General features: G+C 36.5%; 1 protein-coding gene across 1 annotated transcript; it reads right to left on the bottom strand.

Annotated features, from left to right (window-relative positions):
* Positions 1-9,017: 9,017 nt before the first annotated feature.
* LOC113356763 (potassium transporter 5-like) lies at positions 9,018-12,325 on the bottom strand. Its single transcript, XM_026599971.1, has 8 exons — positions 12,006-12,325; positions 11,700-11,925; positions 11,349-11,600; positions 11,173-11,223; positions 10,832-11,092; positions 10,581-10,748; positions 10,246-10,500; positions 9,018-10,157 (listed from the first exon to the last, which is right to left on the bottom strand). Exons 1-8 carry the CDS (start codon positions 12,288-12,290, stop codon positions 9,217-9,219), a joined length of 2,439 nt encoding a protein of 812 aa, XP_026455756.1. The 5' UTR covers positions 12,291-12,325; the 3' UTR covers positions 9,018-9,216.
* Between the last annotated feature and the right edge of the window lie 3,295 nt (positions 12,326-15,620).

The raw sequence follows: 15,620 nt of genomic DNA, 5'->3' as shown, positions 1-15,620 counted from the left end.
AAAATTGTATACATGTTTTCGTGGATTTTGGGGAAAATTTAACAATATGGTGGACCGGGCATAGTCGGTGTACGTATCCAGAACAGGGTGGGGGAATAAAAATAAATATATATTTTTTTAATGGCTGCCTGATTTGTGACACTAATATATGTAAGAGATTTGACATACTTTTTAGTGTGATTTTAATTAATTAAAGTCACACTTATTAGTGTGGCTACTGGTGTGTAACAAAAGAAAAACACCATATTTATTACGAGTATAAGTGTGACATTTAATAAGAAGTCACACATATTTGTGTAACAAAACGCCTGATTTGGTGTAGTGATGCATACCTACCATGTGTTCAAATTTCATTAGTTTTGAAAACTTTCTTTAAATGATTTGATACATTCCCAATCGCCATAGATATGAAATATCATTGCTTGGGAAATCTACAAATGATTAAATTGGAACAAAAATAGTTCTTGGGAAACAAATTGATCTTAACTACGATTGGTAAGGATCCATGAACATCCAATGCTTGAATCATATTTCGAGATATTCAACAAAAAAACCTTGACTCGAATTTTTTTCTTTGCAGTACTAAATCTATTAATAATTATACGATGTAGTCTCATGAAGATAGAATGGTAATTCCCTGAGTAAATAGGATGGTTCAGTCTTCACATACCTCTTTGTAGATGAAGTTCTCCAAATATCTTCGTTTGATCTTCACTCTTCAATTTTCGAGGGTTATTCAATGATGTTTAATAATCAACTACCATAATATAATCCTAGTCTGAGACTTGACTTTATTAGACCAGAAATCAAGATATAGTTTTGTGCATCTAACATTGACAACAAGCTTGAGATAGCAAAACATGCGAGTTCGACCGAGCAGTGCTTTAACACATTTTCCTTTCCCCACCAGAATCTGAATAACATTTATCATATTAGTAATCTTTTTAGGAAGAATGAAGCATCCAATTTAGTAGATTGATAGGCTAGTAAGAACTGATTTTCATTTTATGAACTATGTTGTGAAATTTTTTCAATTAAGATCTGTCAATAAAAAGTGGTGCCCCTATATAAGAATCAGAGATATATATTTTTTTTTTAATTTTGAAAAGTCTAATCATCATCCTTTGATGTCTTTCAAGTTTTTTTTTCCCGATAACTTCCTCGCCCGATGTCAAATTGACCTCATTCTTTCATCGTTGGATTCTCCTTTCAATTTTCTAAAACATAGTAGGAAGAAACATTGGACTTGAATGAGCAGAAATTTTTCTTTGACACCTCTTAATCAATGGTACTTCACTTCCTTATTCATTATATGTCTCAAATAAACTTTTTTCGTCTTATTCGGTTGAATGCAGTCTGAGGTAAGGAAAGTCTACCAACATATGTTGACTCAATATAAGCCCTCATTTTGCGCATGTATCACGGGGAGGCCCTCGAATGAGTCAGAGACTCTAAATTCATACGTTGATGCATATGTTTAGAAATAAAACCCTAGGTTGAGCTCTTGCATGTCACTAGCCATAGAGTGACTTTGAGAACATCCTCCATGAGCATGGGAAAACCTAGATTAAGGAGAATGTACAAAACTACAAGAGGTAGTACAAGAGAAGCAGAACAATTACAAATACACAAGGTCCCAATTATGGACAATATTAATTAGCAAATTTTAAATGCACCCTTTTGTTGAAAGCATCAACCCAAGAGATAATCAAAATTTCTTGAATCTTCGATTAAGTCATTATCATTCTTGAAATTGTATTTCTCTTCAGACAATCTACAGTTTCTTTCCTTCCATAAAATCCATACTACAACTGCCAAAATAAGATCCCACACCGCCTGACCATGGACTGAAAATACATTCATATGCCATGCAGTTACCAGAGAAGCCATCAATTCATGGAAGACCCAAGCAAAACTTTTTTTAAGTTTGCGAGCTGACCAAAGGTTAAAACCTATTTTGCAATACAAAAGAAAATGATCTTGTGATTCACCACACATGACACAAGAGCTATAGATGTCCATCCCCTTATGCCTTAACATATCTTGAGAATTTAGTCTACGCGGACAACACACCACATCGAAAAATTAATCTTGAGAGGGATATCATATTTCCATAAGAACTTATGAGGGAAATTATCAATGGCATCTTCAGCAGTCAAACTAGCATATAACGACTTGACAGAGAAAATACTAGAATGATGTAGACCCCATCTTCTTGTATCAGAAACCATGTCTAAAGGAGGAGGAGAATCACCAATGGTAGCAAAAAGAGTAGCTAACTGACTTACTTCACTATCAGATATAATTCTTTTAAAATCGAACTTCCAGGAACTATTTACAGTTATATAATCAACCACACTAGAATTTTTCAATCTATCAATTTTAAAAAGCAACGAAAAACTCTCAGCTAGACAAGAGTTACCCCTCCATCTGTCATGCCATAAAGAAGTAAGTTGTCCTTGAAAAAGCGGGGGGTCTACAACCACACCCAATATTTCGCTTAGCAATCTGTATGGACTAACTCCAATATACTTTTAAGAGAATCAACTAGACAGTTAGACTCAATCTTAATAAAAGTATATCAAAGATTTCTATCTCTCTTTCTCGATTCAATACTCACTCAAGTAAATAGGAATCTGCGAGTCTAATTGAATACAAGAGAAATCACTTGAACGGTACCAAAGACCAATGTTCAAGGATCAATCAATTTCAATCAACAACCAAAGGTTGGATTTCCCAATTGATCGATTCAATGCACAACCTGTGATATTTCAATTATATAACAAAATATAATGCGGAAAAGAAATAATACAGATACCAGAAGTTTTGTTAACGAGGAAACCGCAAATGCAGAAAAACCCCGGGACCTAGTCCAGATTGAACACACACTGTATTAAGCCACTACAGACACTAGCCTACTACAAACTAACTTCGGTATGGACTGTAGTTGAACCCCAATCAATCTCACACTGATCCAAGGTACAGTTGTGATCCTTACGTCTCTGATCCCAGCAGGATATTGCGCACTTGATTCCCTTAGCTGATCTCAACCACAACTAAGAGTTGCTACTACCCAAAGTCGAAGACTTTAATAAACAAATCTGTATCACACAGAAAAGTCTACGGTAATAGATAAAACTGTCTCCCACAGAAATACCTACGAGTTTTTTTTCCGTCTTTTGATAAATCAAGGTGAACAGGAACCAATTGATAACCCAGACTTATATTCCCGAATAACAACCTAGAATTATCAATCACCTCACAATAATCTTAATCGACTAGCGAAAGAAGATATTGTGGAATCACAAACGATGAGACGAAGGTGTTTGTGACTACTTTTATATCTTGCCTATCGGAGATATCAATCTCAAGCCAATCTTACGATTGTACTCAAATACGATAGAAACAACAAGATCAGATCACACAACTACAAGAAAGTAGTATCGGTCTGGCTTCACAATCCCAATGAAATCTTCAAGTCGTTAACCTACAGGGTCTCGAGAAGAAACTTAAGGTTAAAGGAGAATCGACTCTAGCTAATAAAACTAGTATCACACAGGAGGTGTGGGGATTAGGTTTCCCAGTTGCTAGAGTTCTCCCTTATATAGTCTTTCAAATCAGGATTTGCAATCAATGTTAGCTTAGTAATAAAGCATTCAATATTCACCGTTAGATGAAAACCTGATTAGATTCAAGCTAATATCTTTCAACCGTTAGATCGAAAATTAGCTTGTTACACACAAATGAAATGCACGTTTTTAGGTTTGTGTAACCGTACCCAAACATGTACATCTAGTTGGTTTAACAGTAGTTAACCAAATGGTTAGCCATATGAGCACTTTCATATCAACCATATTCTTCTTTACCATAACTAGTTAAAATGACTCAAATGAACTAGTTAGAGAGTTGTTCAATTGCTTAGATCTTATATAAGTATACAAGACACGATCGAAGCAAAAACGATTTGATTCACTCGAATCAATTCATGAACTGTATATCCACGGTTTGCAAATATGCATTCCTTAGTTAAAATAAGTTTAAGTTCACGAATAACCGTTTTTAGAAAATAACCAACTTAAGTACGCGGACTTAAGTACCCGGAATAAGTTTATTTTCAAATCACAAACTCCAACAGAAATTCTCGGTATGAGAACTTCCGACAGTACGCGGACTTGGTTCACGGACTTGGTACGCGGACTCTTGTTCCGGTTTTCCTGAGCAGCAAAGTACGCATACTTTGGTTCAAGGAATAAGGACTTATACATGTATGAGTTTCCTCACAATGTTTATATCCAACCATGGTTATATAATCTAAACTCTCATTTCAATAATTGAAACATTCTTAGAGGACGTTATATGATTGTTATTCACAAACCATCGTCAAAGCCATTTTCAAGTAATTGAAACGTATCATGACTTTCGTCACTAGTAAAGATGAACTTGTCCAAAGCGAAAGTTTACCAACACATATTTCGAGAAATAGATAAGCGAGATAAACTCGGCTCGAAATAGCAAATGCGTATAATCAAAGTCTATATAGCAAAACGACTTTTGTCTCAAGATAGGAGATAGAGTAAATAGACTTTTGAGTGATAGATAAGTTCAAGTCTCCACATACCTTTTAGTCGATGAAGTTCCACCAGTTCCTTGAGTAGTTCTTCGTCTTTGCATGATGATCGCCATGGAGTCTTGAGCTCAACTACACTTTCTATCCTAGTCCGAGACTTAGCTATAAGTAGACTAGAAATCAAAACTTATAGTTTTGATCACTAAGATTGACAAACATGCTTGAGATATCAACGCATGCGAGTTCGACCAAGCACTGCTCTAACAGTCCTGAATGCAAGTAAATAGTTGAATTTTTAGAGATCAATTGATGACTATTTTCATCAATAATTCTCCAACAAGAAACGCCATATGGAGATAATACCTTACTAGCTAGGAACCCAAAAAGAGTCTTGTTGTCTGTATTTCTCCTTTATGAGCTTGCACCAGATATGAGATTTCTCAACTCCAAATCTCTAGCATCATTTGGATAGAAGAACCATATTCATGATTTTTAGATTGAGAACACTTAAACCACCTCTTTCTTTAGAATAACAAACTAGCTTCCAGTTTATCAGATGAGAAGTAGTGCTACCAGATTTACTTTTCTAATACATTTATGACAGAAACAAGTGTCTTGAAGAGAGAAAAGTAGTACATTGGCAGAGTGGTAAAAATGCATTTGAGCAAAACAAGTTTACCAACTTTAGTTAGAGTACTTTGCCTCCACATATAGAGATAAACATCAAACCTAGCAATGACAGGATCCCAAATTTGCTTGGAGGAGGATTTAGCCCCTAAAGGCATACCCAAATACATAAAAGGAATCTTGTCAGTAGAACAACCCAGTTCCTTAGACAATCATCAATGTGAGGAATATTGGCACCAATAACAATGAGTCTGGTTTTTGCAGTGTTTACTTTCAGACCTGCAATATACTCAAAGCAAAGAAGAATATAGAACAATTTAATAAGCTCTTTTTTGTTGTTATCAACAAAAAAGATAGTGTCAAGAGCATAATGCAAGTGATTAACCACCATCCTTTTTTCAACCACTGAAAAACCATTAAAGAAATTAAGATTAGTATCTCTATCAATGTATCTTGAGAAACTCTCCATAACAATATTGAAGAGTAAAGGAGAAATTGGACAACCTTGTCTCACACCCCTTGAACTACCAAAGGAACCAAAAGCATAACCAATTATCAATACTGAGAACTAGCAGTTGGGTAACAACATTTCATCCATTTACACCATTTTCGACTAAAACCCATTTTCTACATAGCAAACTGTCACATGCCCATTTAATCGCCTAAAATTTTCATGGGACATGACCGACAATGAATGTGGTTTAGTGAATCATCTTCACCCACAATCACTCAGCCTTGCATACTTGCATCAAAGTATGCATCTGCCTTCACTCATAAGGCTTTGCACAACAGAAGTCTTTTCTTCTTTCTCTTTAACTCTTCATGCCCCCATAAGCATAAGAGGTTCTGCCATGCATAAAACCAATTGATCAACTCACACAAATCAGCAAACGCAAGACCGTGGTGTATCGGTTTTCTCCTAACTTGCGCTTATTTCTTCATCCTTTCAATAAGCTTTCTGCTATATAAGAATTGGTCATCCCTTCTTTTATGGCATCACATTGCCACAAAAATGCTTGTTCGCAACCATACTTTGCATTACCACCAAGGTACATGCATTCGAGAGAGATAACTTTAATCTTCCATCCAACTGGCTATGATAAAAACACCTTCAATCTATCACATAGACATGTTTTTCATCTACTTTGCCACTGCAAAGACCATCAACTTCTTTGAGTTCAGGAATTTTCGCAAAATTCCCATTACAACTTGTAATGTACTCGCTACTGATAACACCACAAAGATATGCATTCCTAATGCATCATCTTCGTATACTTGTGAGAAACATGGACTTCAACACCTGACTTGCACCATATAAGTCAGCATACTCCATAGTTTTGTCATGACATCACTTGAAAACCCGGTTTTCAATGATTCTTGCATATTCATCTAACACTTTGGGCTGGAATTTTGACACCTTTGTCATAAACTTTCATGGCCTGCCGCTACATCAAGCTTCAAAGTTCCTTCCAATTGATCTTTCCACACAAGACCAACTTCTTCTAGTCTCCATACCAGTGAAACCTAAACAATTCTTCACTGAATTTGACAAACAAATGATACCAACTTGAGTAAAAGAGAGAAAAATCAGCAAACTGTGTCCCCTAACACAGCTATGATACCGGCTGTCACATGCCCATTTAATCGCCTAAAATTTTCATGGGACATGACCTACAATGATTGTGGTTCACTGGATCATCTTCACCCACAATCACTCAGCCTTGCATACTTGCATCAAAGTATGCATCTGCCTTCACTCATAAGGCTTTGCACAACGGAAGTCTTTTCTTCTTTCTCTCTAACTCTTCATGCCCCCATAAGCATAAGAGGTTCTGCCATGCATCAAACCAATTGATTAACTCACACAAATCAGCAACACAATAAACAGAAAGATTACTGCAACAAACCCATTTTATTGCACTAAAGGAAGATTACAAAACTCGTCTATCACATGGACCAAAAACAGGCCATTCACCCTCTTGGTGAATGCATAACTCTCTCAAACATGAGACTAACTCTCCTATGTAAGCCTACTGATTTTCCCACTCCTTAGGACTATTTATACAGCAAACTCACTAGCCAAAACCGTGCACAACACTTGCACACGCATGGAACATCCATGTGTCCCATCATGTAGTTTCCTTAACCGCCAGCTTGCTTTTCCAACTGCCACCTTTTGTGTTGTCAAGCCAACGGATGCCACATATGTTCTTGGTGGTTATGAACACTCCACATGGTAAGAAACTCATTTTATAACCGTTCTATCTTGTCTCACTTCATTGGAATGCTTGCAAAGCCCGTAACCAACTTGTAACCGTCACTTGAGCCGTATTGCACAACTGTTGTGCTTTACTGAATTCTGCCTCGCTCCAACGCCCATCCATCTTGGCCCTGCATGCTTATCACTCTAAGCTAATGCACGGACAATCCTTATGCTTCAAACATCGAGGCCAACTCGTTAAGCTCACTCTAGTTACTCATGCGTCATATATGCTTCACTTCTCCAATTAGCTTGACAACAACAATGAAACTCTTGCATTACCAACTTGTTTGGATTGTTCAAGCTTTGGCCAGCCTTGAACTAATGCCATAGACCAACTCTTGATCTATACTTCACTCTTGCATCATCCTTGAGCTTGGGCCAACTCAATTCCATCGATATGCATCGATGCCAACATCTCATGTTGCATCTGTCAACTTTGGCCATGTCTTGCCAATCCTTCAATGAAGCTTCATTGTGGCGGCCAATAAGCTTCATCACTTAGACAAATGTATTTACAATGTAGTGCTGCACTTGCACTACATTGGCCCTGTGGGTTTATGCCATTCTCGACACTTGACAGTCTATACAGTAATACCGCTATTATGGCTTGCGTTGCGCTATTATAGCTTACGCTGCGCTATTATGGCTTCACATTGCACCATTACGGCGGAGTACTGAGTTGGCCTGCAACTCTGTAACGCGTAATCATTGTGCGTCACTTGCAGTACCGTAACACAAACTTCATATAATTCCAATTTACTCTGTAAAATGCCTTCTCTACGTCAATCTTATAGATAATTCCAAGACTACTAGATTTGAGCCTAGAATCTACTAGCTCATTAACAATAAGAGTACCATCAATATCTTCTCTAACTTAGGTGTGTGCTTTATTCCTAGCTTACACACTTAGTAAAAATATCTTATACACTTAGTAAAAAAAAAGGAAGTCTGAAGGGATTTGTGCATATACACACGCGGGGGCTTTGCCACTGCAATCCACTTAAGAAACTGCTATCCCATGGACCCTTCGTACCGGCAAGCATAATCAATACTCCCTCCGTCCCAAATTAATTGAGATATTTGGTTTTAAATTTTGTCCCATAAATAATTGAGCTATTTCACTAATCAAAGAGGATTTTTCTGAAACTACGCTTTTAATTGATTATTGTTACTATAAGAAATATGTATAATTCGATAGTCATGTTTATATTCGTTATGCAGATGTTTTCAAATGTTCTCCAACGGTATAAAGTTTACGAAAAACCAAGGTATAGTTTAAGAGATAAATCATTTCTAAATTTTACTATTTATTATTCATAAGGGCATAATTGTAAAAAACACTTAAATATACTCCCTTTTTTCCTTCCCTTAAAAATTGTGCAGACTACAACTAGCTTAATTAATTTTGGACGGAGGGAGTATTATTTTTAAAACCATTTGCAAATGTCCAACATAATGTACTTTTTTTTTTTTTTTGATGAATGAAAGGTTGATTTAATATGTTGAATCATCCATACAAGACCTGTACATGACAGTTCAGAAAGAGATTTTCGTATGTCATACTCACTAGAATACTCCTAGAATTCTTGTTCTTATAATTATTTAAGCCCAACAGCCTTTAAGCTTGTACAACATTTCATACATCAAGATCTTGGGCAATGGAAAATAAATAAAGCAGTTATACATGCATATGTAGTTCTGTTTCTAACATGCTAGCTAGTGAGACAAGCTTGTTTATATGTTTATACCTCTGCAGGAACTAAAGTTCATATGTCATTCCAACTTTCAGAAGACGTTTGTGAGGGATTTCAAAAACCTTCTCACTTTGTCTCAAATTTCTCCTCAAGAAGTTGAAGGCATAATTTATCAAGATCTTCTTAGCCAAGCCTGACCCTTTTCGAGCGACAACTTCATTCTCACCGATCAAGTGAACAACCCCAGCACGCCACGCGTGCTCCACCATTTCCAACTCTTCCTTATCTTCGTACTGCCTTTCTATTATTGGTTTGCGATGACCATCTGCATTATCTTCATGATCACCACGATTCTCAATAAGAACTCCATTTTTGGAATCAACTTCGGATAACCATAAATCTTCTGCGATGAATCCTTTCAAGCTATCTACTAGCATTCTCTCAAAAGATTCATGCTGATTTCTAACGTCAGTATAACCATACCTGACAACACATCGGAAAACATTGAATTCGCATGGCTTGACTCGTCTGAAAAGGAACCGATCTTCAGCTGCTACTTTGCTTATCGGAAGTGATTTTATGGACACAAATACAAGAACCGAATGCAATGCTGGTACATTTGCCACATAGTGCTCGAAGATGGGTGGAATACCATGAACAAGTTCTGAATAAAACATAGCAAGTCCCGGCATTCGACATAATTTAGTGTTGTCTGTAATTTCCTTCACTTTTTCCGGTGAAACTTTGTGGTTTAGTTCGTAGTTGTATTTCATCCGGTAAACATAATTCCATACATACATTATGGTAACAAGGACTGCAGCAAATGCTAGTGGAAGATATCCTCCTTGATCAAATTTGTAGAGAACAGAACTTAAATAGAGAAGTTCAACTGAGCCAATTAATAGAACGAAACTGATGACCAGGAGTATATGTGTTTTCCATATCACTATCATTATGAGCACCAAAAATGACGAAGTTAATGTCATCACAAACACCACCGCAATGCCTGCAATCAAGTTCTTATTAGATTCCATCATAGTTGTGAATGTCATAAAATGCATAACATATGATTAATCTAATAAAGTTTGTCTTACCATATGCATTCCCAATCTTTGCAGTGGTTCTGAAGCCTGCCGTAACTGCTACACAAGCTAACATGAGAAGATAATTAACCTCTGGAATGTAGACTTGTCCCGCATACTTAGCTGATGTATGGACGACTTTAACCCGAGGAAAACATCCAAGCGAAAGTGATTGTTGAATGATGGAGAAAGTCCCAGATATCATAGCCTGACTGGCGATAATTGCAGCACAAACCGCCACAACAAACATAGGCCAGTAAAAAGAGCCTGAAAACATAGGCCAAATACAATTTAGTGGTGAACGCCCAATCATTTTTCAATTTTTATATGTAAGATCTAATCTTCACCTGGAATGGACTCGTAGAAGGTATTAGCAACTTGATCGTTATGTTGACGAAGATAAGAAGCTTGTCCGATGTACGCCAAGACGAGAGAAGGGTATGTTACCGCGCACATACTTATTTGAATAGATAGAACATTGAAGTGACCAACATCAGCAAATAATGCTTCAGTTCCTGCACAACATATTTCAAAATTCGTAATCACACAATCACCAAAATTTCAAGTACTATTTCTAAATTGTGACCGAAAAATTAACCTGTAACAGCAAGAACAACTCCGCCCAGTGAAACCCAAGCTTGTTTCTTGTTCCTTTGAAAGTAATCGATAATGTATTTCGGGTTTAATGCCTTGATTACTTTGAGATCGTATTTGATGAAATTGTAAAGCCCGACCCCAGCTATGAACGCGAACCAGATACAAATCAATGGGGCAAAACAGTACCCGACTTTATCTGTTCCAAACCTTTGTACTAAGAACAAGCAAATCAAGATTGCAATTGACACCCAAACAATCCTATCTGCATTTACAAAGAAGAAAATAAATCAGAAATGAAGAGGGAGTCTTCCGCCGTGATTAGGACAGTGGTTGATTAATTACCTTCTGTCATAAATGATGTAGCCTCCTTTATCCCTCCAACAGCTGATAGAACTGCAGTCAATAAAGATATAATTCTGAATATTATAGCCAACCAACCATCGTTAAATTTTCTAGTGTATATCCCTGGGCAGATGATCGAACAATAAGAACGGAGAAGAAGCAAGTATGTTAACAACCTGAGATGCAAGGTGTAAGAACACCATCACCAATGACCATAGAAGTACCGAGCATGGTAGCAAATAAGAGGAAGTACTTTGAAAATAAGCTATTCTCAAGCTTAGATTTCACGTTTGAAGCCCTGCGAGCACCACCATCATTTGGTGACTCCAACTGGTAATTTGATACGTCTCGATCCTCTGCTTGTTGACTCGGTATCAAACCAACCTTTGCATACCTGCATATCAACGAGTACAACGCAAACGTTCCTCCTGCATACACATAGACACGTTGTACGATTATAATCTCAAATTTGTCAATCGTTTGGTTTAAAATTTAGATTTTGAAAAAGAAAAAGAAATTTCAATTACCTTCGCCATTGTCAGTAGCACGTAAGACGATGAAGATATACTTGATGACAGGTATTAGAGTAATCGTATAGAGGATCAAAGAGAGTACACCCAAGATGTCATCATTGTGTTTGATGCCGTCCGTGAATGTACTTGCGTACACATACAGTGGAGATGTCCCGATATCTCCATAAATTACCCCAATACTTTGGAAAGCTAGGTGCAAGATTGTCGACCAATCAACTGCCTATGCAAATAAATAATTTTAAAGAGAACCGCCGAGAGAATATTATAAAATATGCGTCGAAATGACAAGTATATACGTACCTTGGATCCGGCATGACCATGTCGATGATGCTGATGGTTATTACCAACTTTGCCTGATTCAACCTCAAGTGAATCGCAACGACCTAGTTTATGCCATGAATTACTACGTTTATTCTTCTTCCTCAACTCATCATCATCGTCATAATCGTTAGTATTGTTGATCATCATTGGTAGTTGATCAGTATGACTAATAGTAATACTTTCATCCTCATCGTGAACTCGATTATGACTTTGATCATGTTCATCATCTAATACTATTACAACATCTGATGATCTACCTGACATTTTTTTCTCTTCTCAACACACAAGTTAGACTCTATCTAGACAGGGTTGAACTTAGGAGAGAATAAGGATCAAGGAGAGTCCTATTTATAAGAAAATTCTCCTTTGATGTCCAAATGTGTATTTAGTATACGTCGAACCTGGATTTAAATCATGCATACCTTAATTTCCTCTTTTTGGACACGGGATCGAATGGGCTACAATTCGTGTCTTTGTCATGTAAGTTGTAATATTAATCAATTCTCATGCAGCTTAAACAATTTAATGCATGATGGTCTGGTTTTAGATATTTACGTGGCCAAACAAAAGCCTCTTTGCCATTTTTTTTAATTTGTTGAAAAGCAATTTGAAAACGTGCTAGACCATCACAGCCCAGCCCACAAAGTCACGTGCTTAGCATAAAATATGCATGAAATGTATTTTATGCATGATTTGGCGTGCTTTTTCCGCACGCCGTGTGGTACTGTACCGCGTGTTGTGCCGTGCTGATGTATCTATTTAGCTGGTACAACACAACACACTAAGCCAACGTGTTGTGTCCGTGCTATGCCAAATCACGTGCTATGCTCGTATTTTAACGTGATGTGTTATGTCGTAAACGTGTTGCCACGGCCCAATTTACATTTCCAGCGATAAACACAACTAAATTTTTAATTTTCAACCACTTTAATAACACTTGTTTCCTAGGAAGTTGGAAGTCAACGAAAGTAGAAATCGAAGTGGTCCACTCCACTACTAATACTCGTGATGATCACACTAATAAATAACAAAACTTGGCTACCTCTTTATTTTTCCAATTTGTATAACGGAAAATGGGTCATTTGTCCAAATATTTTTAAATCACGGTTCAAATGGACGAGTAAAAAATAATTTGGGTGAAATGGCCAAAAAAAATAGTAATGATGAAACTGGTTTCATCCTAGCTTAAATTTAAAAAATAGCAAGGATGAAACTGGATACATCATGTGTAAATTAAAAATAAGAAAAAATATTTGAAAATGGTCACGATGAAACTGGTTACATCCTGACTATTTTTACATTTTTGTCCATTTAAACAGTATCAAAATTTAACTGTCCATTTCACTCAGGAATTGTTGATTTTGGTCTTTTTAACCAATTTTGTGTTTGTATAACAACAAGTGGATTTGATCTTTAGACACTCCACTTGTGGGAAGGATGGTAACATCAAGGTTGAACAATCACGGCCATTACTTAAAACTTTTGAACGGTGTCCGTGTAGGTTTCGCGTAGAGCCAAAATATAAACTTAAAACTTAATTTTGTTTTGTTCATTTAATTTTCAGCAAATATCTTGGTTTTTTTTTCTTTTTTTGAGTTCTTAGTCGACTTAATGTAATTTTGTTTTCATTTTCTTGCCGCCAAGATTGATTATTCTTTAGTGAAAATATCTTGTACTTGATAAAGTCTCAATGCAAATGTCTTAAGAATGATTATGAAGGACCATTTTGATTCTTGACTGTATAAAACCAATTTCATTTGGACACCTTGCTGTAATTTGACAAATTAACAAGTATTAGAACAACTCTAGAAGATAATATTGAAAGATTGATTTATACACAACTCTAGAAGATAATATCGAAAGATTGGTTTATAAAATGGACCACACTACAACTAGAATAGTTGAAGCTCGTTCATATATTAGTTTTAATTCTAAGTGTGGTTGAGGTTATATACATATCTAGCACAATATGGTGATCTGTATACATACCCGACGACTTCTGAGGTCTGAAACCAACTAATTTGTCTGGGACGGAAAATATTAAGATTGTCTAGTGGTATTGAAGTTTAGTTAAACACACGAGTAACGGAACCAAGTTGGATTTCAGTTATTCCATGTTGTAGATTTTGTGCAAATAAATGGCGGAGGAGTTCGTATATTTTTCCGGTCCTGGAAAAAAGATACTATCAGTTTTCGTTTTAGCATAAAACTATGTCAGTAACTCTTTTCCAAAAACGGAAGGAGTAGCTTTTCGCAAAGTCGTTTTCTAACACTCACCGTAAGTGTCATGCATGCTTAAAGACTCAAGGTAGAACATATTGTCAATTACAGCGGCTGTGGATCGTGATTAAGTTTGAGACCATATGAATTCTTCTTTTTCCCACTTCAGAGTAAACGTATGTCACCTACTTTACACATACGAGATTTGAATCAAACTAGGTTTTGTTTACATTCCATGCATCAAGTGTTAAAACGCTCAATCAACTTAGGACAGAGTTTTCGTTTGAAGAATTTTTTGGTTATCATGAAAATTTAGGTGCATAGTATTTAGCCAGAAATTGTTGATTGAGATCCCATCACATTTGAGCTTTAATTTTGTATGCTTCACATTGAGACTGCATTCAAATTTTGGTGTCACTTCTCCATTTTGTTGAGCAGTCGCTGTACACTCCAATTTCAAAACAAGCTTAATAATCCCATGCCTGGTGAGTTTTTGGCGTTTCCTTATCAAATGCCAGGCAGAGATGAATCCAATATTTAAAAAACAAGCATATAGAGCAACTTAATCAAACGGACAAGCCAACACTTCCCATGAATTTATCGCGTTCTTACAAAAAGAAATTTAATAATAAAAAAAATAAAAAATTTCGCATTCAAATCAAATAAACCCAAATTTTGTTTTTAGGTAGAAACTGCAAAACTCTACTCGTTTAATCTAGGGTTTTACGTACTGCGTACAAGACATTTGTTTGCACACCAAAAGCATTGTAGGAAGAAGTTGCCTTCAGCAGTTTGATAATGTGGTAGTGTATTGGCATAGGTGTATTAGGATATTCTTTGACCACATCAAGCTAATTTTGTGTTTTTGCTTTGGCTTGTAACGACTTATTTAGCATCTTATGTTAGAATTTTCACTGAGACATTTAAATTGACCTAATCTGTACTAGTCTAAGAAATTTATGTTCTCTGTGCAACAAATTTATGTTCTCTGTGCAATAATGTGTTGGAATCTGGTACTCACCTCTTCTGGAATTGTCAGTTCACTCAACAAGTTTGGGCTTACTTTTTCGCTCAAGCAAATGTGCAGTTTCCTACTTTCTCATCCCTGTTAAATTTGTTTAAGAACTGGTCATCTGTGGCCACTCAAAATAATGGGAAGGAGATATGGAAGAGGATCCCTGCCAGCGTTTGTTGGAACGTTTTGAACGAGAGAAATGCCCGCACTTTTAATGGCAAGAAACGCACTGTGGAGGCTATCATTGCTGATTCTAAAATCAGCGCTTTTCATTGGGCTGCTAAGAATTTAACCTGTACAAATCTTTTGCATCATGATGTGATTTCTAACTGGAGAGGTCTGTTCTTTGACCCTCCCTA

Source organism: Papaver somniferum, chromosome 3 (genome assembly GCF_003573695.1).
Source record: "Papaver somniferum cultivar HN1 chromosome 3, ASM357369v1, whole genome shotgun sequence".
Lineage (NCBI taxonomy): Eukaryota > Viridiplantae > Streptophyta > Magnoliopsida > Ranunculales > Papaveraceae > Papaver > Papaver somniferum.
Note: the sequence above shows the minus strand (reverse complement) of the source record. Positions and strands in the feature narration are given on the sequence as shown.

Bases quoted from the DNA above. Each gene is read 5' to 3' on its own strand.
- LOC113356763 (XM_026599971.1), bottom strand. From the start codon at position 12,290: ATGTCAGGTAGATCATCAGATGTTGTAATAGTATTAGATGATGAACAT. The intron at 11,093-11,172 runs GTAATTAATCAA...TTGTAAATGCAG, and splicing joins TACATCATTTATGACAGAAG to ATAGGATTGTTTGGGTGTCA. The intron at 10,158-10,245 runs GTAAGACAAACT...ACTTGATTGCAG, and splicing joins AAAGATTGGGAATGCATATG to GCATTGCGGTGGTGTTTGTG.